The following is a 25,581-nucleotide window of genomic DNA, read 5'->3' as shown; positions in this document are numbered from 1 at the left end:
GGATAACACATCGGATAATAATAATAATAATAATAATAATAATAATAATAATGATAATAATAATGATAATGGAAGAAGAAGAAGAAGAAGAAGAAGAAGAAGAAGAAGAAGAAGGAATAAGAAGAAGAAGAAAGACGAAGAGAAGAAGGTAACATCTGGTAAGGCTGACGAACTGAGACCTATTCAGAACTGTGTACAACTTTGTGCTATTATACTTCCAAATATCGAAACAGGACCGGTAGAAGGGGTGGTTAAGCAAGAACAAGTTTGAAGAACTGTTAAAATATTCAATTTCTAACTCTGCTAAATTTAGGATCATTGGCTGAATGCGACGCAGTTCTCAGAGAGAGAGAGAGAGAGAGAGAGAGAGAGAGAGAGAGAGAGAGAGAGAGAGTGTTTTACGACAGTAATTTACTTGATGCAAAATGATGGAAGGAGAGAGAGAGAGAGAGAGAGAGAGAGAGAGAGAGAGAGAGACTAACTTACAACTTAATTTACTAAGGCAAAATAATGGAGAGAGAGAGAGAGAGAGAGAGAGAGAGAGAGAGAGAGAGAGAGAGAGAGAGAGAGAGAGAGATATTTACAACAATAATTAACGACGCAAAACACCGAAAAGTATCATGAAAGTATAATGATGAATGGTGCCCAAAATGTTGCACGCCACGAAAATTTCAAGACATTTCGCAATTCAAAAGAGTGGGAAATGTTGTGCTAATTGCGCTAAATTTGGCCTAAACTTTTTATAACAGGCAGTTAAATCATTTAAAAGCCAATTTCCGATGACAGGTGATTGACAGGCCGTAATGAAAAACACAGCGCTCAACAGCGCAGCGCAGAACAATGGGATTTAAAAGGTGTGAAATGTTTATGTATGAACCAATATTTTGCTCTCTCTTCTGAATTTATTCACACCTTCCCCCTCCCATTACCATCACTTTAATCACCACCTACAGAAAGGAACCGCCAATGCGGTTCTTCTCCACTAACCACACCAATATGGCCACCACCGCAAAAAAATATTTTTCTTGTTTCATTCTTTTTCCCTTTTCTTACATTTCTGTTATTACCTCTTATCACTTCGCCTTCTCAAATTCCTTTTCTTCTTCAAATTCCATCTCGAATTTCACATATGAACCCCCTTCAGCACGCCCACATTCCAAGGCTGTTAATCTAGAACAGACCCATCAAGAAACTCGACATGGCCGAATTGTTAGGAATCAGTTCCACTCTCTCTCTCAAAGTGCGGAATAATTCAGGCTTATTTTCTGAATTCTCGTCCCCTCTGAATTCGCCTCTGAATTATTAGAAAAATTACCATAAACCCATTGAAGGCACACAAAAAGTATATACTTTGAAGTAAACGAAATACTGAATCAATCTCTCTCTCTCTCTCTCTCTCAAAGTGTGGAATACTTCAAGCTTATTTTGAATTCTCTTCCCCTCTAAATTATTTGAAAACTTACCATAAAACCCATTTAAGGTAGACAAAAAGTATATACTTTGAAGTAACGAAATACTGAATCCCCCTCTCTCTCTCTCTCTCTCTAAGGGTGGAATATTTCAAGCTTACTTTGAATTCTCTTCTTCTTTAAAGTCTCCTCTAAATTATTAGAAAAGTTACCATAAAAACCATGTAAGGATAACAAAAAGCATATACTTTGAAGTAACGAAATACTGAATCCCCCCCAACTCTGTGTGAGAGTGTGTGCGTGCGCGCGCGCGTGCAAACGAGCGACCCGCACCGTTGCAATAAGCCCATGCCTGCGAGTGACCTGGCTATCATGGGGGGTCATGCTGCGTTCTGCTTTCATTTCTTGCATCAGCTTCGTGGGATGAGAATCTGTACGGAGTTTTTCACGCTCGCAGGCGCAGATGCCCCTCTGAGGTAATGGTTTTCGTGGGCGATCTCCTAATCACAATTCATTTGCCTTCCAGGGTGAAAAGTGGCCCGGGCATGAACAATGAAGATGCGTAACGCTTGCCTACTGAATTTGGTTGTTCTTGATTTTCCTCATTATCATAGGAGGTCAAAGGTCATTTTTTAGTTTTCTGTAAAAGAAAACTATCGTGGGACCTCAAAAAAAAATTAAGGAAGAAAAATGTGGGACCTCAAAAAAAAAAAGAAAATTAAGGAGGAAAGTCGGACAAAAAAATTAAGGAAGAAAAGTGGGACCCCCAAAAAAACGAAAATTAAGGAAGAAAAGTGGGACCTCAAAAAAAAATTAAGGAAGGAAAAAGTGAGACATAAAAAAGGAAGAAAAGTGGGACCTCAAAAAAAAAATTATGGAAGAAAACAGTGGGGCCTCAAAAAAAAAAAAAAAAATTACAGAAAATTGAAAGAAAACATTGGGATCTCAACGCAGTATTACAGTTAACAGCGGTCCACCTATTCGCCGGAGATGAATCATGACCACGATGGGCGGATGCGAGCTCGTTAAAGCACAAGCGTGCGCGCGCGCGTGTGTGTGTGTGTGTGTGTGTGTGTGGGGGGTGAAACGCGCGCTTGATGGGGGCGGGAAAGAGTGGCAAGCAGAATCGTGCTTGCGAGCTAAATGGGCGGAAAGGTACGCGTAAACCGGACAAGCGTGAGACCAGATCTGAGTGAAATGAATAACTGACCCGGCAGAAGATGAAAAAGGTTCAAGTTACAAAATGTCGAAGTAGTTTGTCTTCATTCGTTCAATTATTTATTTATTTATTTTTTTAATTCGTTGTTTTCCGGGAGGGGAAGGATTTTCAAAATTAAGCATGAACCACAAAATATATAAAAAAACTTACATTTAAAATTCAACATAATTTACTGTTGAATTGCATTGTTTTGTTTGGGGGGGGGGGATTTTCATAGTTAAGCATGAACCACAAAATAAATATAAAAAGCTTATATTTAAAACTAAACATAAATTACTGTTGAATTTCGTTGTTTTTTTTTTTGGGGGATTTTAAAATTAAGCAAGAACCACAAAATAAATATAAAAAAAGCTCATACTTTAAATTTGAAATATATTATTATTGAATTTGGTTTTTTCTGGGAGATTTTCATAGTTAAGCATGAACCATAAAATAAATATAAAAAAGCTTATATTTAAAATTTAACATAATTTACTTTTGAACTGCGTTGTTTTCTTTTGGGGGGAGGATTTTCACAGTTAAACATGAACCACAAAATAAATGAAACAACTTACATCTAAATTTTAATAAAGAAAATCACCACTCAAGGAAAATTTTAATTAAAAATGGCGACCCAGTAACTATACATAACATATAAGCTTGCCCCAAAGTATTTATTTTTTGCCTGTTATGTTACTGTACAGCACCAAAAGTGCATGTTAGTATACTTCAAAGATCAAATTGTTAGTTGAAATCCCTTAGATACCAGTTATTTCAATTTCAATATCTTCTTTCTGTGACCCTTTATCTTCTGTTACTTCTTTCAAATGAACACCATAATATTCTTTGGAAGCTGGAATTTAAAGTCAATGGTCCCTGTGGGCTTGTTCCGTATGAACAGGGTTCATCTTCTGAATAATAATAATAATAATAATAATAATAATAATAATAATAATAATAATAATAATAATAATAATAATAATAATAATTTAGTTCAAAATATGCAAAAAATTAAAGTTCACCCACCCACAAAAATACGCAAGAGTAACCTCGCAAACCGTTCTTCCCAAAAGATGCCGGTGTTTTTAAACCGCCGAAATGAAAAAAAAAATCTTTGCCAGCCCTTCTTCCAAAATCGAGACGAGGGAGTAATTACAGCTTTCGCAGCAGTCACTCAACAAGCGCACACCAATTGCCCTATTCTTGGGGAAGGTCAGTGCAAGGCGATGATCTCGAAAGAAAGGGAGCGGTTCACTGAACACGGAACGATTTTTTATAAGACTTTACAAGTTTTTTGTTGTTCATGTATTTTTGTTGTGCCAGAGTTCTTTTGTTCTAGCCCATTTCCATTGCATATATATGTGACATAATAATAATCATGCTTTTCGATTTATTGCTAAACTTAAAAAAACAATTCTATAAGGAAATCATATCAATAATCAATACAGCGAACAGCAGACCTCATGCAAAGAGAAGCACTTTGCTGGACTTCGCCCGTCCAATGTCAGGATAATATAAACATTGAATCTTTGAAGGCCTTGACGTAGAGGGACGGGAGAAGGGGAAGGGGGGGGGGTACTGGATGCAGGGTTGCTTGAAAGCAAAACAATATTAATGAGAAAACTAGTTTCATTAAATCCAAGCTTGCTGGGGGTAAGCAAGATAAGGACGAACGACCGGGCCCTGAACCACATTAAATCGAACCTTCTTGAGAAATTCAAAGTTTTTTATAAAGAAAAAAAGGGTTAACAGAAGGACTGAATTGAATATAGAATTTAGGCCAAAGGCCAAGCACTGGGACCCATGAGGCCATTCAGTGCTGAAGCGGAAATTGACAGTAAAAGGTTTGAAAAGGCGTAACAGGAGGAAAACCTCAAAGCAGTTGCACTATGAATCAATTGTTAGGAGAGGGTTGAGGAAAGTAAGATGGAAGAAAGAGGATACGAAAGGAGGTACAGTAAAAGGAACGAAAGGGGGTTGCAGCTAGGGGCCGAAGGCAGGCTGCAAGGAACCTTAAGTAATCCCTACAGTGCGCCGCATGAGGTGGGTTAACAGAGGAGAGAGTGTCTGTATTGTTAAATTTTATATGAAAAAATCTAAGAATTCTTCATTGTTATTCCTTAGGCAACATATGTACCAGCTCCATGGAACTCAGGGTACATACCAAACTCACATTCTAAAACCAAACAACTGTAACATCATAATTAAAGCAGGACTGCTTTCCATGCTTTAGGGCTCATGATAAACTCGACTTGAAAACACCTGTTGCGTTTTTTCTTGATTTATGATGTTCTGCTTTTCATAAACAGAAAGTTATTTCAAACAGCATAATTTCCTAAATAAACAAATATATAAATAAGAAAAAGGCTCAGTTTTACCTCTGGCTTGTTACTTGGTTGGAACAGATGTTTAACACCAAAAAAATATATATATTAAAATAATCTCTTTTCAAATACACAGGTAGACGGAAATAAGAAATACATTTCTGATATATTTTAGTAATGCTGTCTACAGGGATTTCCACGGATCTTTCAAGCCAGTCGACACATGCATTAATAAAAATAACAGGGAAATATATCACTTTCTCTAATCAAATATGAAATAATTAAACTACAGCTAATTTAAAAAATATGAATGTTGAATGGGATTATATTCACCCTCCTCTCTCTCTCTCTCTCTCTCTCTCTCTCTCTCAAGTGATTCATATTTCAAGCTTATTTTGAATTTCTCTCTCTCTCTCAGTGTGGAATATCTCAAACTTTTGAATTTCTTTCTCTCTCTCTCTCAAAGTGTGGAATATTTCAAGCTTATTTTGAATCTCTCTCTCTCTCTCTCTCTCCCTCTCGTCCCGAAGGTGGAAACCAATACCCCGAGAGGCTGCCTCGCGTGAAAATGACTGACAGCTCGGAGCCGCAGGGGTCATTCCGAAATTGACCAAAAAGAAGCGCATTCCCGAGAGCTCACCACAAACGCCCCCGACTTCCTCACACATGCCGATTCTGAGTGGCTAGTCGACTCTGCCTTAATGACAGTAATGGACCTCATCAATCAGAGAGTGACGGAGGGAAAAAGAGAGTTAAAAAGGTAATAGATTTTTCACCTGGAATGTAAGTTAACTATATGCAAATGCCTACGAGATTTTTTTTTCCTTCTACAAATGTAAAAATATAACAGGCTTTTCACCCGGAATATAAGTTAACTATGTATAAATGCCTACAAGAATTTTTTTTTCTTTATGCAACTGTAAAAAGATAAGAATTTTCACCTGGAATATAAGTTAATTATATGCAAATGCCTACAAGAAGTTTTTCCTTCTACAACTGTACTGCTAATGAATCACACGCTGGGGTATTGGAAATTTCTTGACAAATAAGGCGTATGGTACCCACATTTCAATTTGAAAAAGTAATTATATGATATAGACGTTATTTCAAGAGGTAGTCAGTACTATGAATTAATTAAGACTCTACAAGAAGAAGCAAAAGAGTTGAAATTTTCACTTAAACTTTTAATTCATTTACTTGAAACTGGAATAATTATCTTTCAGTTAAAAAAAATCCGAAGTTCCTTGTCTATAAATTTATCAGCACTCTCGCGAACTCTTTCAAAATGATTTATATGGCCATAAATCAGCTTCCAAATAAAAGCCATTCTGAACACAGTGCACCTGAACACTGAAGTTTATAAATAAAAAAAGGCAGTTCACATGAACACTGAAGTTTATAAAAAAAAAATTTCTAAAATTTTCCTGACCTCGAGAAATGAACACGCTCATGGAAATGGAAGTAAAAATGAAACTAACCATCATTTCCTCCAGCTGAACACACAATTCCCTTTGATGCACTTAAATTACACACCCGAAAAATTACATTTCCACCTTTTACCGACTTTTATGAAGGACCGCGGCGCATTTGCGTGTGACGAATCATGGCGCCCGACCCTTGCTCATCAATAGGTTTCACTTTTATTCCCCGAAAAGAATCGATGACTGGGTCAAGGTTTCTGTTTATAGCTGTTTGTGCGGATACCGCGCGTCTGTTTACATAAGATTTGGCTGTTTATATTCGAGTTTTTTTTTTTTTTTTTTTTTTAAATTCGCCGCCATGCCTCGCTGGGCATTTGGTACACGAGGTGTAAGTGAGAGTGATGAATTTTCAGATACTAATATGGTCGGTTGTATGTGCGTCACAAGTGGATAATCATTTGCATACGGCTGCATAATATAATAATAAATATACTACGCTAGAGTATCTGTACGTGGTTGCAAGTAAGCATATACAAATCTTGCATTTTTATCAAACGAACCAGTCTTACACGATGTGGGTTCAGATCTCACCAGGGGGAGATGGAAAAAAAATGTGTTGAGTGTTAATTGAATTGGTACTTGTTTTGCAAGGTGTACAAACACGTGTATACATTATATATATATATATATATATATATATATATATATATATATATATATATATATATATTTATATATATATATATATATATATATATATATAATATATATATATATATATATATAAATATATATATATATATATATTATTTAGATCTATATTATATATGTATATAATTATATAATACATAAATATATATATGTATATGTAAATTTATATTGCATATATAATGTGCATTTATATAAATATATAATATATATACAAACATATTTATATATATACACCACATATATATATATATATATTATATATATATATATATATATATATATATATATATATATATATATATATATATATATATATATGGGTGTACGCCTGTATGCCTGCGGTATGCATGCATGTACATATGTATGCCTGCAAGTACCTGTGCATGCAAAATAAGAAAAGTTAACACCATACCAAAACCACCACCGCGGCAAAAAGACCTGAAATCATCGCATGATTATAAAATGGCGTCCCACCAAGTGGAGCAGAGTATAAAATAAGATGAGTAAAAAGGTGAGTATAAAATGGGACTTGATAAAATCGCAGGATGCTTATAAAACAAGCCCGGGGGAAAATGTGGCCGAACCTAGGAGCAAATAAGAAGAAGATGATGATAAAATAAGATGATTATAAAATAAGGTGATTATAAAATAAGATTATAAAATAAGATGATTATAAAATAAGATTAGAAAATAAGGTGACTATAAAATAAGATTATAAAGTAAGATGATTGTAAAATAAGATGATGATTATAAAATAAGATGATGATGATTATAAAATAAGACGATGATAATTATAAAATAAGATGCCGACTACAAAATAAGATGATTATAAAATATGAAGATGGCGATTACAAAATGACTATAAAATAACCTGTTATAAAATGAGATGATAATTATAAAATAAGAACATTATAAACTTTCACGCCAGCAATTCTAGTTCATAACAACACCGTGACAACAGAATCAAAAATATTTTTAATGAATCCTTCGTTTTTGCCACATATTTCACACGCCAGCTATCAATTAACTCGCTCGAGAAACACGTCAAGTATAAACAAAACAGTTAATCGCGTGAGAATGGTGTCAAATTGCAGAGGAAAAACATTAATCTAATTAATGACAAAACACTTACTCTAATTAAAGGGAAAATATTGAATTTAATCAAAGGCAAAACATTTAATCTAATTAGATGCTTCCTCAAAGTGAATAATGGTGATTGAATTTTGCTTTTATACCGAAGCTATTTCAGACGATTTAAACTTTTCCTACAGAATTTGAAGGTTTACTGAAATGTTACACTGAATGTTTCCTTATAGTCAGTTGTCATATTCTATAAGTTTGCCTTAGTTTAACCCGACCACTGAGCTGATTAACAGCTCTCCTAGGGCTGGCCCGAAGGATTGGATTTATTTTACGTGGCTTAGAACCAACCGGTTACCTAGCAACGGGACTTACAGCTTATTGTGGAATCCGAACCACATTATGCCGAGAAATGAATTTCTATCACCAGAAATAAATTCCTCTAATTCTTAATTGGCCAGCCGGAGAATCGAACGCGGGGCCAGCAGAGTGCTGGCTGAGAACGGTACCCACCCGTCTAGTGAGGAACTAGACGACCTTTACAAGAACGAAGCGCTAATAGATAACTGAAGGGAGTAGATATGATTGGACTGAATCGTAAGCATTCATCAGAATTCCGAAAAAAAAAAAAAAATTGAACAACTGATCTTGAAGGGGGGTACTTTAATGGTGGGAAAAATACATTAACAATTTTTAAATTCTCAGACTAAATAGCTAAAAAAACAAAACAATATTGATTGACCTCATTCGGACGCTGTTCAAGATTTGGCGAGATGGAACGAAACCAATTATCAGGCTGACAATAATAACAAGTGATTGATATAAGAAACATGTAAAAAATGCGCCGAAGTTTCTGCGGCGCAATCGAGTTTTCTGAACAGCCACTACAGCGTATAATCAAGGACACCGAAAATACATCTATCTTTCAGTGCTCTCAGTATAATGCTGCATGAGCCGCGGCCCATGAAACTTTAGCCACGGCCCGGTGGTGGCCTATCCTATATCGTTACCAGAAGCACGATTATGGGTAGATTTAACCTTAAATAAAATAAAAACTACAAAGGCTAGAGGGCTGCAATTTGGTATGTTTAATAATTGGGGGGGTGGATGATCATCATACCAATTTGCAGCCCTCTAGCCTCAGTAGTTTTTAAGATTAGAGGGCGGACAGAAAAAAGTGCGGACGGACAGACAAAGCCGGCACAATAGTTTTCTTTCACAGAAAACTGAAAAGTTAATAAAATAAGAGAAATTAACGGGCAGACCCAGTTAATTCTGTTGGCCACGAGACCCAAGTTCGCTAAGCACTGAGAAGGGAAACTGGGAGTTGCAAGATGGCGGCGCATCGGGTCATGGTCTTTTGGTAAAACACTCGTTACGGAATCGATTATCATTCGTCGATTTCATCTTCCATTCCTGAGACTTCACTCATTCATTCACATCCCAAACTTCTTGACTTTTTTTTACAAGCGAGTGGGAGAGTTCATGGCCACGCTGGAAATGAAAGTGTTCGAGAAATCTTGCTTTGGTAAAATACGAAGTGAACCATATTGCTCACGAGAGAGAGAGAGAGAGAGAGAGAGAGAGAGAGAAGAGAGAGAGAGAGAGAGAGAGAGAGAGAGAGAAATCTCTGAAAATACGAAGTGAACCATATTGAGAGAGAGAGAGAGAGAGAGAGAGAGAGAGAGAGAGAGAGAGAGAGAGAGAGAGAGAGAGAGAGAGAAATCTCGCTTCGGTAAAATACGAAGTGAACCATATTGCTCGAGAGAGAGAGAGAGAGAGAGAGAGAGAGAGAGAGAGAGAGAGAGAGAGAGAGAGAGAGAGAGAGAGAGAAATCTCTTCAGTAAAATACGAAGTGAACCATATTGCTCATGAGAGAGAGAGAGAGAGAGAGAGAGAGAGAGAGAGAGAGAGAGAGAGAGAGAGAGAGAGAGAGAGACAGAAATCTCTTCCAGTAAAATACGAAGTGAACCATATTGCTCAGAGAGAGAGAGAGAGAGAGAGAGAGAGAGAGAGAGAGAGAGAGAGAATTTCATCACAACCTCAATTCAAGACGAGGTTAACATGCTCTTCCTTTCGCATCAATAAAAGGAACCAACACATTAACCTGCTTTTTTTCGAAAACATTCTCATCGTAAGGTTCCATTACCTCTGGTTCCGAATGAACATGCATTTCGTGAGAGGAGCATAGAAGCTGGAAGGAGGAGGAGGAGGAGGAGGAGGAGGAGGAGGAGGAGGAGGAGGAGGGGAGGAGGAGGAGGAGGCGGCCTGGACCAACTTAGGAAGAGCTACTGTTTGGCTTGTAAAGGGGGTTGGTACCATTAGTTTATTTATTTTAAAAGACCGTGAGCTACCCTTTTATACATTAGTTACACACACACACACACACACACACACACACACACACACACACACACACACATATATATATATATATATATATATACACTCATGTATACATACACAAAATTCTTTCCTCTCAAAAAACATTAGTTACACCTACACACACATACATATAATATACACATGCATACATACACCTAATTCTTTCCTCTCAAAAACTGGACAAACGCCTTCTGTCTCACCTGAAAGCAGCCGACTGGAACACGTGGGAAATGCCCGGATGTATATCTGGTCTGTACCTTTCGTAAGGCTCGACCTCTTCTCCTAGAAAGGCTGGCAGGAACTCGTACATGATGATGTTCTGTTAAAACAAGGGAACCGAAGTTAGGTTAATCGTTGGAATCTAATAAAAATGTTGTAATTTCTACTACTACCAAATTGGTTGAGCAATAAAAACAATAATATACATTTATATAGTCCCATTCTATAAAAAAAAAAATGTAGTCTCGACCACTGCAAAATTGGTTAAGCAGTAAAAACAAGATACATATATAATCCCATTCTAACAAACCAAAATAAAAAAATGTGGTTTCTACTGCTACCAGACTGATTAAGAAAAAAGATACATATATAATCCCAATATACATAATATAATCCCAATCTAAATCAAAACTGGTTTCCAACTTAAATTTCTTGTTGCCGAATTAAGATGAATAGCTACATAAAATATGCAAATGAATGGCAAGAAAATCGGAATAAAAGGGAATGATCTTACATTATTCAAAACACGTACAGTACAGGGGAAGAATTCAGCTGCCAGTACTATCAACATAATTTGATTTCAATTGTTTATTAATATGGCCATTTCTGGAGTATTACAGATCTTCATTGTTCCAAGAATTATATACAAATCTAATAAAAAAATCTGCAAACGACGAAAAATCAAATTCCTAAGAAAAAACTAATATAATGTTAATTATATCATACTGGTAATCAGTAATTACTGATAGACAATACTTCTGAAAGAATATTAAATGATTTTAGCTTTTAATATTTAAAATCTTTAAGATATTCACAGATGTCCCTCTGATATAATATAAAATATTGCATATCATCACACATATACACACACCCGAATAAAATGATTCAATATAAATGTACATCAACTTTATTAATCAAAAGAATGGCAACATCTGGCAACAATTCTTGACGCTTACTTAAAGCCGACCCGGTCAAGACGGCTTCGACGTAAGTTGCATATAAAGGGAAAAATGAAGTCCCAGATGCCTTACGATCAATTCAATGAAGAAATAATGAATGGCTGCGAAAGTTAATTGCTATTATTAAAGGTATTACGTCACCAATTACTTGTAATAGACGCAATCTGCTTCCACGATTTCAAAGGGGCCTCTGATTAACGATGCCAAACTTTTCAGCACGAGAACTCACGACAGGCGCCCTTTCTCTCTCTCTCTCTCTCTCTCTAGCTTTACCTACTGTACATAACCATGAAAAGATTCCAAGATTCTCTCTCTCTCTCTCTCTTTTTACTTACACACTCATGAAGAGAATCCAGGATTCTCTCTCTCTCTCTCTCTCTCAAACTAGATTTTCAATTAGCGGATTCTACACGCACTTTCCCCTTATCTCAGGCACAGTTTTTGTCCGTAGCCCTGTCGAGGTTGGGCAACATCCCCAAGCCCATTTTAATTAGGAATAAAAAAAAAAAAATGTAACGAGGCATTGTTATTGTACCAGATGCTTATGGCAAAGATGATGATGATGATGATAATGATCAAGTCGTCAGTATGAATTGGGATCGTTATGATGATGACGATGATTAATCATCGTATGAACAAGCTGGTAGCAGCGACGTTGTGATGATAATTCTAAAACAAGTGAAAAATGCGCCGAAGTTTCTTCGGCGCAATCGAGTTTTCCGTACAGTCGCGACAACGTATATAATCAAGGCCACCGGAAGTAGATATTTCTTTCAGTTGTCTCGGTATAATGCTGTATGAGCCGCGGCCCATGAAACTTTAACCACGGCCCTGTGGTGGCCTATTCTATATCGTTGCCAAACACGTTTATGACTGCTAACTTTAACCCAAAAAAAAAAAAAAACTACTGAGGCTAGAAGTGTAACAATTTGGCCGTTTGATGACTGGAGGTGGATGATCAACAAAACCAATTTGCAGCCCTCTAGCCTCAGTAGTTTTAAGATCTGAGGGTGGACAGGAAAAAGTGCGGACGGACAGACAAAGCCAGCTAATAACAGTTTTCTTTTACAGAAAAACTAAAAATGAAGTTAAAATTTAATCACATGATTCTGAATCACATGATGACAAATGATGACGAAAAATAACCAAACTGATGTTGGCAATATTTTCCATTCTAATATCGACCACTAAAAGCATCAGTTACCTGAAAAATTATCTCTGCATATGATGATATTTGAGATAACTGATAGAAAACTTAGCCAACACAGTAGACCAGGAACGCAATTAACTGCAGATCCCACCCACCCAAAATTAAAACTGTTTCTCAAGCCTTTTTCAACTAAACCTATGTCTCAAGTCTTTTTCAACTGTCTCCTTTATCGCCCTTATCAGAGAGGACGAGAGAATGACTGACAACAGGGTGATTACCTTAATGAGGTTAGGGGGCGGGCGGTGTGGTTTTACCCGATGAAAGTGGTTTTTTTTAATAAGGCCAAAGGTTTTATAGGAGTCAAGCTGATGACTGGGAAGATATTTCAAGATTTTCCATGTTGAGAATTCTTGTGAGGATAAAAAAAAAAAAAAAAAAAAAAATATATATATATATATATATATATATATGTATGTGTGTGTGTGTGTGTGTGTGTGTGTGTGTGTGTGTGTGTGTGTGTGTGTGTGTGTGTGTGTGTGTGTGTAACTTACAATCCTCAACCAAAAAGCTATGAAGTTTTAAAGCTTTCATTAAAGAAAAAATACGTCACAATCAGAATCGCCCATTTTATCCATGGAAAACCAGCAAATATATCTCGTATATATATATATATATATATATATTTTTTGGCTGTTTTTATAAATAAAATGGGCGAATCTGATTGTGATATATTTTTTCTTTAACGAGAGTTTTAAAACTATAGTTTTCCGGCTGAGGATTGCAACAAAGATGGCCAGAGCCGGGTTCCAGCGCAGCGTAGCGCGCGCGCCATCAAGTTGCTCTGATAATTACCATTTTCTTGTCACATGCCAAAACTATTCTCTGAAGTATTAAAGGCTTTTTGGTAAACCAATTAAAACACAGACTGAGGACTATAAACAATGAAAGAAAAAAACTTTATTGTGTCTTTAACTCCAACAATCTATGAATTAAATTAATACCTAGATTGCAGACTACAAAGTGTCAAAAAAAACAACAAGCTTCATTGTGCCTGTAACTCCAACAATCTAAGAAAAAACCATATCATCGTCATCCTTGTATGTACCAGAGAGACACTTATAATTTTAAGGCTTCCAAACAAGGCTTTGAATAATATGCGAAGATAAAAGGTCAAGTGGCAGAGTGCATCACCTGTCTTAAGTCGTTGAATGGTCTCCTACTGAGAGCATGTATATAAAATGATTTAAATGGAGAAAATAGTTACATTTAAAAATGAATTAATATACAATTATTTTGACAGAACTGACGCCCTACAGAACTTCTGCGAAGTTTACCACCGAAATAAATATATAGATAACTTTTTAGTTTTCTGTAAAAGAAAACTATTGCGCCGGCTTTGTCTGTCCGTCCGCACTTTGTCGGTCCGCCCTCAGATCTTAAAAACTCCTGAGGCTAGAGGGCTGCAAATTGGTATGCTGATCATCCACCCTCCAGTCATCAAACATGCCAAATTGCAGCCCTCTAGCATCAGCAGTCTATTTTATTATTTAAGTTAGCCATGATCATAAGTCTGGCGCAGATATAGGTGCCAACAACACAGGCCACACCACCGGGCCGTGGCTGAGAGTTTCATGGGCGGCGGGTGAGAATTTCATGGGCTGTGGCTGAGAGTTTCATACAGCATTATACGCTGTACAGAAAACTCAACTGCGCCGAAGAAACTTCGGCGCATTTTTTACTTGTTTCTTCAAATTTATAGAGACAAAAACCAAACAGGCCGAAAACTGTGAGTTTCATGGGCCGCGGCTGAGTCTCATACAGCTTCTTACTTGATTTTTAAAGTTTACAAAGAGACACGAACCAGGCAGGCCGAAAGCGAGGCAGGCCTAGGGAGGCCAATTTTATATCCGCAGCAGCTGATTGGTTCTCGACGAGATGCGAGATTGTTTGTGATAAATGCCCTCTAATGCCTCCTCCCCACCCCCCTCCTCCTCCTCCTCCTCCTCCTCAACGCTTGACTGGCGATAGCCTAGCTGTTCCAATGAACCTGCTGCTGTTTTTTTTTTTATTTTTTTATTTGATGGGCCACCTGTTTTGGTTTCTCTCGCCCGATTGTTGCAATAGATTTCGTATTTTATGAGTTCTTTGATGTTTATTGCTGGGTTATTTATTTTTCTTTTAGTTACGCAAAGCATGTAAGGGCATTAACTTTTGTAAAATGAGAGAGAGAGAGAGAGAGAGAGAGAGAGAGAGAGAGAGAGAGAGAGAGAGAGAGAGAGAGAGAGATTGGTTTGAAAACTGCACACTTTCCTATGTTTAAATGCTCACAGAGAGAGAGAGAGAGAGAGAGAGAGAGAGAGAGAGAGAGAGAGAGAGAGCATGATTTGCACAGACAACATAAATACCACATGGGTACCATTAAGGTTGCAAAGCTACTTAAATATATCACTTCTATATCTCCCGGCCACTGCGATCAGAAGCAACCTATTCCCGCCTCTCGTTAAGATTGCATTTAGAAGTGCTTGTGCTTTCATGAAGTCAAAGGGGAAGACGAGGTCACACGAGGTCACAAATGATAGATATTAATTCATGTGTATCACTGAAAGCATTTCGCTCCTTATCGTATTAGATACCAGGTCTGGGCTAGGTACAAAATTCAACAGGTATTTTGCATTCAGAAAAATACAGAATTTTTGTATTTGTTTAATAAGGGGTGGCTCCGAAAAACTGATATAAGCGACGGGCATATTTACTTTAAAATCACTACAGCAACGATAACACATTAAATATTACTAAAAAAAATAAAATAAAGTAAAAAAAGCAAGCTCACAATTCTCTGTAAACGCCTCGTAAATATTTGAAACAAATTAATACATAAATAAATAAAATCCCCATATCTTCTGAAACAGATACCAAGTCTTTGAAAACTGCTGTACAGAAAACTCGAACGCGCCGAAGAAACTACGGCACATTTTATACTAGCTTTTCTTCATGAGATACGAGGGGAGAGGTAGAATCTCCGAATCTTAACTGCCATCTAACGCCTGCAATAAATGGACGGTTCGTGATACGCAAAGGGCACCATTGGGGAACCTCGCTAAAGGACCCGACCCACTCTATGGTATGCGCACTGCAATTAGGTCCCCCTGAATTGTCTTTCCAGGTCTTTCCAGAGCATCTGGTGGCCAAGGGGCGGAGATTTATTCCGAAAAAGGTAGGGTCTCTTTTCAATGGGGCCTCTCTTAGCGTTGGAATATGGCTTATTTTCAAAGTGGCAAATGTCTTATTTTTTTCAGGAGGGTTACTTATGGTTACATAGGTTATTCTCAGTGGCAGATAATCAGGAATTTACAAAGCTAATTTTCCAACTATAAAAATAAGATGTGTGTGTATATATATATATATATTTATATATATATAAATATATATATATATATATATATTACATATATATATATATATATATATATATATATATATATATATATATATATATATATATAATATATATATATATATATACATATATATAAACAATATATATGTATATTTGTGTTGATTTTTTACCAAATAAAATATTTAACTTACGAATTACGGTTTTGTGAATCTAAAAAGCTTATTTTCCGAAGGAAATTTTCGTAGCCAAACAAACACACACACACGCAAACAAACGCACAAACAAACATACTCATTTTCACATCGGCTCCAACAAACAGTAGTTTTAGAACATTCGATTTCTAAGCCAGGGCAATTAGGCTTATTTTCTCTCTCTCTCTCTCTCAGGGCAATTAGGCTTATTTTTTTTTCTCTCTCTCTCTCTCTCTCTCTCTGTCTCTGTCTCTCTCTCTCTGTTTACATATTTGAGGAAAGTGATACGAATTACAGAAATATGAAAATCAGATATCTGGATTTTAACTTTCAAAATCCTCTACAATAAACCACAGAGCTTTTAGCACGTCTAGTTTATTTCTCTCTCTCTCTCTCTCTCTCTCTCTCTCTCTCTCTCTCTCTCTCTTGCTGGACCAACGAAACCCAGAAAGTCTTGACCAAGGAAGGCGTCAAAAGGAATCGACTCAACAGTAAGGTGCAACGGCAAAGCATTCAACCATGAACTCGAAGGTGCCATCGGAATGTGACCACGGAGCTCGACGAAATAATCAGATACATAATTTGTATAAGCTGTTATTTTGCTACGTATAATAATAATTAATGAATAATAATTATTAATAATAAAAGAATTATTATTGTAGATATATTGGCAGAATATTAAAGACTGTTAAAATCTAAAAAGAAAAACAAATACGATAGGAAAAAAATCAATAACTAGATCACAAGGCCACGGAATCTCTTGCAAATGTATTCGAGGAGGAGTGGAAAGTACTGAAGGAGGCGTGGGAGGAGGAGTTCGTGAGGAGGAGGAGGGGAGAGGGAGGAGGGAGGGGAAGGGAGGGAGGGAGAGAGGGGGAGGGTAGGGAGGCGGCTTTGGCTTTGGTAGCCGCAGCAGTGGTTGTGAGGAAGAGTGCCTAGAGGAACTGCGTGACAGAAATGTTGCAACGGGCGTCCTTCACGCTCTGCTACTTTTCACCACCAGGGGTGCCACAGAGAGAGAGAGAGAGAGAGAGAGAGAGAGAGAGAGAGAGAGAGAGAGAGAGAGAGAGAGAGACTAGACGCGCTTAAAGCGCTTTGATCTGTCTCAGGGGATTTTGAAAGGTAAATTTCAGATTTTTTATTTTCGTATTTCTATAACTGGTACTACAGTACTTTCCGCAAATATGTAAACATACAGAGAGAAGAGAGAGAGAGAGAGAGAGAGAGAGAGGAGATATCTGACGTGCCAAAATCTCTTTGATCTATTTTAGAGGATTTTGAAAGTTAAATTCCAGATTCTTGTTTTTCATATTTCTACAATTCGTACCACTTTCCCCAAATATGTAAAGAGAGAGAGAGAGAGAGAGAGAGAGAGAGAGAGAGAGAGAGAGAGAGAGAGAGAGAGAAATCCAAAATAGTACTATATATAAACATACGCCGAAGACATCCTCAGTACTGAAAGCCACAAAGGGTAGTTGGGATTTAAAACTCACATTAACCTGTTTATCCTGCTTTAAAACAATGTCTTCAATAAGATAACTGAACGAATTTGAATGAAAATGGTTTCACACTTTCATAAAAGTACAAACTCAGTCTGTCTCAATCTTGAGCGCTCCAACTGGACTTCATTTTCTCTCTACAGTCACCTTCGCAGAAGGCCCCACCCACCAGGGGCAGCTCAGACAAGCAGATGGGTCTGTTCTACTCAAGCCGTGCTCAAGAATGTTTTGTGAGTAGGATCATGAGTGAGACAGAATCTAAGATGGAATACACTACTGTGAATTACTGGGTGAAAGAAGAACGCCTTGCAATACTCCACCTCTACAAAATTGCCAACTCCATTGAAGTGACTAAGTTTAATTCTTGAGAATGCCTTACACTTCAAAGCTTTTCTTTCTGTTACGGCATCAAATTTTATCTTAATCATCCGAAGACGCTTACTTCGATGTAATTCTTCATGTTTAATTAATAAACACATTGGTCTTACGTTCGGTATTAAATTGACGACGTACAACAGAGAGTTTCGAATCAACCTTCAGCAGCCTAGAACCCGACCAGCTAATGAAAACGCGACCGACAAAGCAAAACTGCGAGGCGGCCCAGCCTTGAAAAACGAGGAACTTGACAGAACGCGCGGACAAACGGAGCCACGAGCTGGGCCACAGGTGGAAAGTCACGAAAAACACCTTTTTCCCGAATGAGTAGGCTTCTCTCGATGCGGAACCAGCGCATGCGTCGAACAAGGCACATCCGGATAGACCAGACATGAATGACGTGGTGAACGAACAAGGAGGAATGAAAAGGAGACGGGAAAAGACTGGCGCAGACTTCGTCGAAAGAGTGACTTCGCGAGAAACTGGGAGAGCCGATCTAAAGGTCATCAAGTGATGGTGCTTGCGGGGATCGACGTTTTAATTCGCTTGAGAAATACACTGATGTCTTTGCTGTTTAATAGAATAAAAACACTGCGCAATGGTCCAAGGATATCACGACATTAACTGGAGCAAAATAAGGTCATTTCAACCATCATGATATTTGAAATCACAAAAACAACGCGCAAATAGAATGGACCGGACATACGTACGTACAGCTCTACGGTGTCATTCGATACATACAATTAACACAAGACCGACGTATTACCTGTAAAACCAAGAGGGCACAGGACGCCAACAAACCAAGGAATAAAAAGACCTGAACAAATTGGTGGAAAACAGCAACGCCGCGACCGAAATACCAATGAATACCATAATACGCAGAAAGTAATATGAACCTCCGAATCATGCAATCTATACCCCCAAGTTATTGGGGAAATGTGCATTGTCACTGTCTTCATTAAATGTCAGTGATACGTTCCGGCGCTGCATACTGATTACTGGTATCCCATGATTGTTTCCTTACTGTATCTGATTCTATCTTTCCCTCGATCAAGCAATGGAAGAATCTACACTTAAAAGGAAATGATCTGGGACTACTGCCCTGCTGAACTCCGTAGACAAGGTCAGTGTATCTTCCCTCAGGTGGCCTCTTAGTGGCATCAGTCAAACCACATTATTTGCCATATTTCTCCCTTGGAAAAGCAACCCCCTCAGACTGCTCAATTCTGGGGCTCAGAATTTCAACTCGGCTGTCAGGCTTGAAAATACCAGGTTGTAGTTTTTCCTTGTTTTTTTTCTGATACAGAGAACAAGGCAGGAAAGGCTGCCCAAAATAATCCCGGTCCCTTAAGGTTAAGCGATCTGATGGACCTCGGCTACTCGAATATTGAAAAAGGTGAAAGAGAAATCCTTTCTAGAAGTGAATGGTATGGAAGAGTGATCGACTCGTGACCTTGAGTTTGTGAAATATTATAAAAATTTTTCCTAAGGGTAGATTCTCACTTTTTCCTTTCACTTGAATTTGCTAAGTGCCTGGGGCCTTTGCATAAAATGAAATGCGTAAAAAATAAATAATACCAAATTTAAGTAACAAACTTATATGAAGCAACGTTCTTTTATTTACAGTAAAAGGATGGAATATGAATTATATAAATGTATGAATTATATAAATATACACAGCTCATTATAGACGACACAAATAGAATACAGTCAATCATTTTTTCACTAGACGCTCTGGTCATTCATGTTATCATAAATCTTACTAAGGCAACTGCTGAAGCGACCATCAAGAACCAATTCAAACCTTGATCTGTATTTGAATGGATATGAATACGAATATGGAATTTAGGCCGAAGGCCAAGCACTGGGACCTTTGAGGTGGTTCAGCGCTGAAACGGAAACTGACAGTAAAAAGGCTTGAAAGGTGTGACGGGAGGACAACCTCAAATCAGTTGCACTATGAATCAATTGTTAGGAGAGGGTGGAAAGGAAGATGGAAGAAAGAGAATATGAAAGGAGGTACAGTAAAAAGAACGAAAGGGGTTGCAGCTAGAGGCCGAAGGTACACCGCAAAGAACCTTTAGTAATGTCTACAGTGCGCCGCATGAGGTAACTGACGGCACTAACCCCCTACGGAGAAGGAGCAGGGGTTAAAAAAAAAAACAAAGGGTTTACTGCCCCCCAAAGGTTACAATCCCATCCTGATTGGGATTCCAGACACACAAACACACACGCTAGACTTTCACCAATCCGTTCCCGAGAGCCTCATATATATCAACGCCGAATTAAAATGGGTCTGCAGACAAACATCTGACATCCCCCCCCAAAACAACCCCCGTCCATGAAATAAATGCCTACAATACCGAAGAACCTTGGGCCGTGTTCAGCAAAAAGCCTCTGTTCTGTGCTCTCCCAAGATACATCTTTATCAAGCTTTGAGAGATAGTTCAAAGGGGCATTTAATCTATCAGCTCCACAGTTTGTTTATGTCGACATTTCCAGCTCCATTTCGGGTCTAGGCCTAAATGTAGGCCTAAGGACGGGTTGCCAAATTCTTGGGGAACTTGAAGAGTTGGGGGAGGAGAAGAAGAAGAAGAAAAAAAAAAAACGGTCAGTAGCTAGAAAAAATTTTTGGGGAGGGTCCTACATGGCTTGGTTACGTGTTAGCTTCTAAAAGCACTTGTGTTCTTTTGTGACTTGACGCACATCTGATGTTGATACATAATCGTTTTAAAACAACCAAAAATATCGGAAATTCTTCAAAACGAAGGCAAATGTTTAATGGCGATGACAAAAACAAAAGATAGTTAAACACATCAAAATAAAAAAAGACTATGGAACGTGTGTGTGTGTGTGTGTGTGTGTCTGTATTTGAGTGTGTGTAAATGCGACAGTGAACCGTGTGGGTGGAGAGCCAGTTCTCATTGCAATGACCATATAAATTGTCCCTCAAAAGACCGCGTAAGTCATACGATAAATTAACCAGCTCTTTCCTTTTAAAACACTTGCATATATTTCCCACTTTTTTTTCGTATCGAATAAATCTTGATCGTATCTGATTTACTGCACTGCACCACTTCTTCTCTCTCTCTCTCTCTCTCTCTCTCTCTCTCAAGGGTACGTTTCAGAGGAGGTAAAGTCAGCTTAGATCTTAGACTTACGGCCCAAGAAAATACAAACTAAATTGTTCAACGATTTCACTCGCAAGAGAAAATTTTCATCACCTCAGGGCGATACAAAGAATTTCTTTTTCTTCTTCAAATATATAAAAAAAATTAATTCCTATCTGGATCTGAATTGACCGGATAAAGACTTGACATTTTAACGTTTGATTACGTAGATAGTAAAGGCGAGAGTTAATAATTTTGAACTGAATTGAATTGAAATAGAATTTAGGTCAAAGGCCAAGAACTGAGACCTAAGAGGTCATTCAGCGCTGAAAGGTTTAACAGGAGGAAAACCTCAAAGCAGTTGCACTATGAATCAATTGTTAGGATAGGGTTGAGGAGTAACATGGAAGAAAGAGAATATGAAAGGAGGTACAGTAAATGGAACGAAAGGGGTTGTAGCTAGGGACCGAGGGGACGCTGCAAAGAACCTTAAGTTTTGCCTACAGTGGACCGCATGAGATGCACTGGCGGCACTACCCCACCTCCCTAAGGGCTGTTAATCATTTGAACCATTTCTCTACCTCACTTCCTAAACCTTGGGACTCGCGATTCGTCATTCAATTACAATTACCTATGACTAAAAATCACGTGACTTAATCCAAGCTAGTACTCATTAATTATTCATATCAGTCCTCATCATTCCTCAATTAATTACGATCTATCTCATTCATGCAAAAGCATTTTTTGCCTTTGTGCGATCTCGCAATCACTCGCTCACTCTAATATTTCTTGCTTGTCAAATTTCACAATTAAAGATAATTTTTTAAATTTTGAATTTTCCAGCCTTTCTTCTTATGAAAAGTAACCACTCTTGATTCTCCATTAAATAAATAAACAGATAAATAAATAGATAAATAAGTAAATAAATAAATAATAAATAAATAAATAACTAAAGAGATAAATATATAAATATGAATAAGAAAAATAGACACAAATAAATAGATAAATAGATAAGTAAATAAATAGATAAATATATAAATAAATACATAAATAAGTAAATAAATAGATAAATAAATAAATAAATAAAATAAATAAATATAAATACGAAAAAAACCTTCAATCACCACTAACGAAAAAACCGACATTATAAAAAAAACCCTCCTTACCTGAAGGTGGGCGATGACGCGCCTCCGCGCCCTTTGGAAGATGTCCTCGTCGCCCCAGTCCGGGTTCTCCTCCTGGACCCTGCGGGCCTGTTCGTTGTGCCAACGGAAGAACAGGATGCCAAAGGCCAATATGGCCGGGTTCTGATTGGTTCGCTGGTCGCCTAGGACTGGAGGGGGAGATGAAACAGAATGAAGTAATCTGCAGTGTAAGTGGTTCGTGAACATATAAAAAATCTAATAAAAAGTCTGTTAAATACAATATAGAATACAGTTATCTACGATACGACTGGTTTCTGAACATAAGAAAAATCTATTAAAAAGTCTGTTAAATACAATATAGAATACAATTATCTATGATACGACTGGTTTCTGAACATAAGAAAAAATCTAATAAAAAGTCTATTAAATATAATATAGAATACAATTATCTACGATACGACTGGTTCTTCAACATAAAGAAAATCTATTAAAAAGTCTATTAAATACAATACAGGATACAATTATCTACGATACAACTGGTTCCTGAACATAAAAATCTATTAAAAAGTCTATTAAATACAAAATAGAATACAATTATCTACGATACAACTGGTTCCTGAACATAAGAAAAATCTATTAAACACAACACAGAATATCTACGATATAACTGGTTCCTGAACATTAGAAAAACTATTAAATACAACATAGAATGCAATAATCTATGATACAACTGGTTACAGAACATAAAAAAACTATTAAATACAACACAGAATAATAATATCTACGATACAACTTGTTCCCGAACATTACAAAAAATCTATTAAACACAACAAAATTGGAAAATATTTTTAATACACAAGCAATGGGAAGACGTAGAACATAAAACTTTATATCATAAAAAAATTGGAAGCAAGCCTGGAAACTGAATAAAACAAAAAAAAAAAAAAACAGAATTAAATTATCTATGGTATATCTGGTTCTGAACATTACAAAAAACTATTAAATACAACGAAATTAACGTGGAGAATACTTTCAATACACAAGCAACGGAAAGAGGCAATAAATAAAAATTAGATTCATCAAACAATAAGTGGACGGAAGCTTGGAAACTTCATAAAATCTAAAAAATAAAACTGGAGGTAATTTAACTGAATAAAACTAAAAAGGAAAAAGAAAGGTAACAAAACTCTGCAAATTTTAGATTTAGATAAAATTAAATGATCAAAGTTAATAAAAAAATGGGACTGAAATTGAAGCTGACCGGAACACAATAAATCCTTCAAAAGCATAAAATTTAGGCCACTTTACGAATACTGTAAAACTACTGTATTGCAATCACAGAGCCACTGATAGATTTAAAAAAGAAGTATAAAAGATAATGAAAGTAAAAATAAATCCTTCAAATGACAAGGATAGCCACAGCGAAAAGGCGTGATGCGTGTAAACAAGATTCAAGAAGCATAAAAAAACAAACATCTTAAGATTCAACAGATACATAAAAAAGCAGAATTATCGTACATCAAATTCTACCAGCACAGCTGATATAAAAAACCATAAACATCGTACATCAAATCCTACACAGAATAACTGATATAATAAAGGATGAACATCGTACATCAAATCCCATGCAGCGCAGCTGATATAAAAAAAACATCCTACGTCAAATCCTGCGTAGCACAACTGATATATAAAAGCATAAACGTCGTACATCAAATCCTACACAGTGCAGCTGATATAAAAAAGCAGAAACATCGTACATCAAATCCTACACAGCACAGCTGATATATAAAAAAGCATAAACATTCTACATCGTACAACAAATCCTACACAGCACAGCTGATATAAAAAAAACATAAAAATCCTACATCAGCTGATATAAAAAAAAGCATAAACATCCAACATCGTACACCAAATCCTACACAGCACAGTGATATAAAAAAAAGCATAAACATCCTACATCAAATCTACACAACGCACCTGATATAAAAAATAAACAAACATCGTACATCAAATCCCACACAGCACAACCCAACCAACAAACAAAAGGTATGTTAAAGTGAACTTACGGTACATCCTTTCCGGGCTAAGGATCTTCAGGACATGGGGGGTGGGGTTGTTGGCCATGGGGATGCGCTCCAGATTCCGCGGGGGTAAACTGGGATCGCCTGGATGAGTCCTGAACGTTCCGTTCTCGAAGGATCGCAACATGTTCAGTCTGGCCTCGCTGATGCTGTACACGAAGTTCCCGTCCAGCCACGAGGTCACGTAATTCAGCTGAAAGGGAAATAAACAAATAAATAAATTAATTAATTAATTAAAATAAAATAAAATATAAATGAATGTTTTTATAAATTGGAATATATCGTTTTATTATGTCGAAAATAATTTTTAACTAAATAAAAAATCTGTTTTGTTATGATGGAAATGATTTTTGATAATTTTTTACTTGTTGGAAAAAATCTGTTTTGTTATGTCGAAAATAATTTGTAAATTGTTGGAAAAAATGTTTTTTCTTATGACGAAAATAAATTTTAAATTGTTAGAAAAAATCTGTTTTGTTCTGCCGAAAATAAAATTGAAATGGCTGGAAAAAATCTAATTTATTTCGAAAAAAAATTTAAATTGTTGGAAATAAATCTGTTTTATGTCAAAAATAAATTTTAACTTGTTGGAAAAAACCTATGTTGCCGAAAATAATTTTTAAATTATTGGAAAAAATCTGTTCTCTATTGTTTGCATACGTTGGTCTGAAAGTGTTTTGTGTAACAAACGTTTGAAATATAATGAATTGGTTAAAAAATCAAATGGTAATACGTAGATTTCTTGAAAGAGAGAGAGAGAGAGAGAGAGAGAGAGAGAGAGAGAGAAATCAAATTAAAACCGTCAATACTTCTAACGAGGAGAGAAACTTTTCAATTACTGACATAAAAACCCATAAGAGCTTCTATCAGTGATTTCGGCCGTGGATCCCTGTACAAGAAGGATAGTTATGCTATATAAATAATAAG

At 36.7% G+C, this 25,581-nt stretch overlaps 1 protein-coding gene across 1 annotated transcript in view; it reads right to left on the bottom strand.

Moving 5' to 3' along the window:
- Nucleotides 1–25,581, bottom strand: part of LOC136855521 (dual oxidase-like) — a 163,056-nt gene that overhangs the window by 81,457 nt on the left and 56,018 nt on the right. The window contains 3 exon segments of the mRNA XM_067132636.1: nucleotides 10,715–10,847; nucleotides 22,595–22,761; nucleotides 24,640–24,847. Of these exon segments, the coding sequence (XP_066988737.1) occupies nucleotides 10,715–10,847; nucleotides 22,595–22,761; nucleotides 24,640–24,847 (508 nt within the window).

The sequence above is a fragment of the Macrobrachium rosenbergii genome, chromosome 31, assembly GCF_040412425.1.
Source record: "Macrobrachium rosenbergii isolate ZJJX-2024 chromosome 31, ASM4041242v1, whole genome shotgun sequence".
Lineage (NCBI taxonomy): Eukaryota > Metazoa > Arthropoda > Malacostraca > Decapoda > Palaemonidae > Macrobrachium > Macrobrachium rosenbergii.
This window is presented reverse-complemented; position numbering and strand designations above follow the sequence as displayed.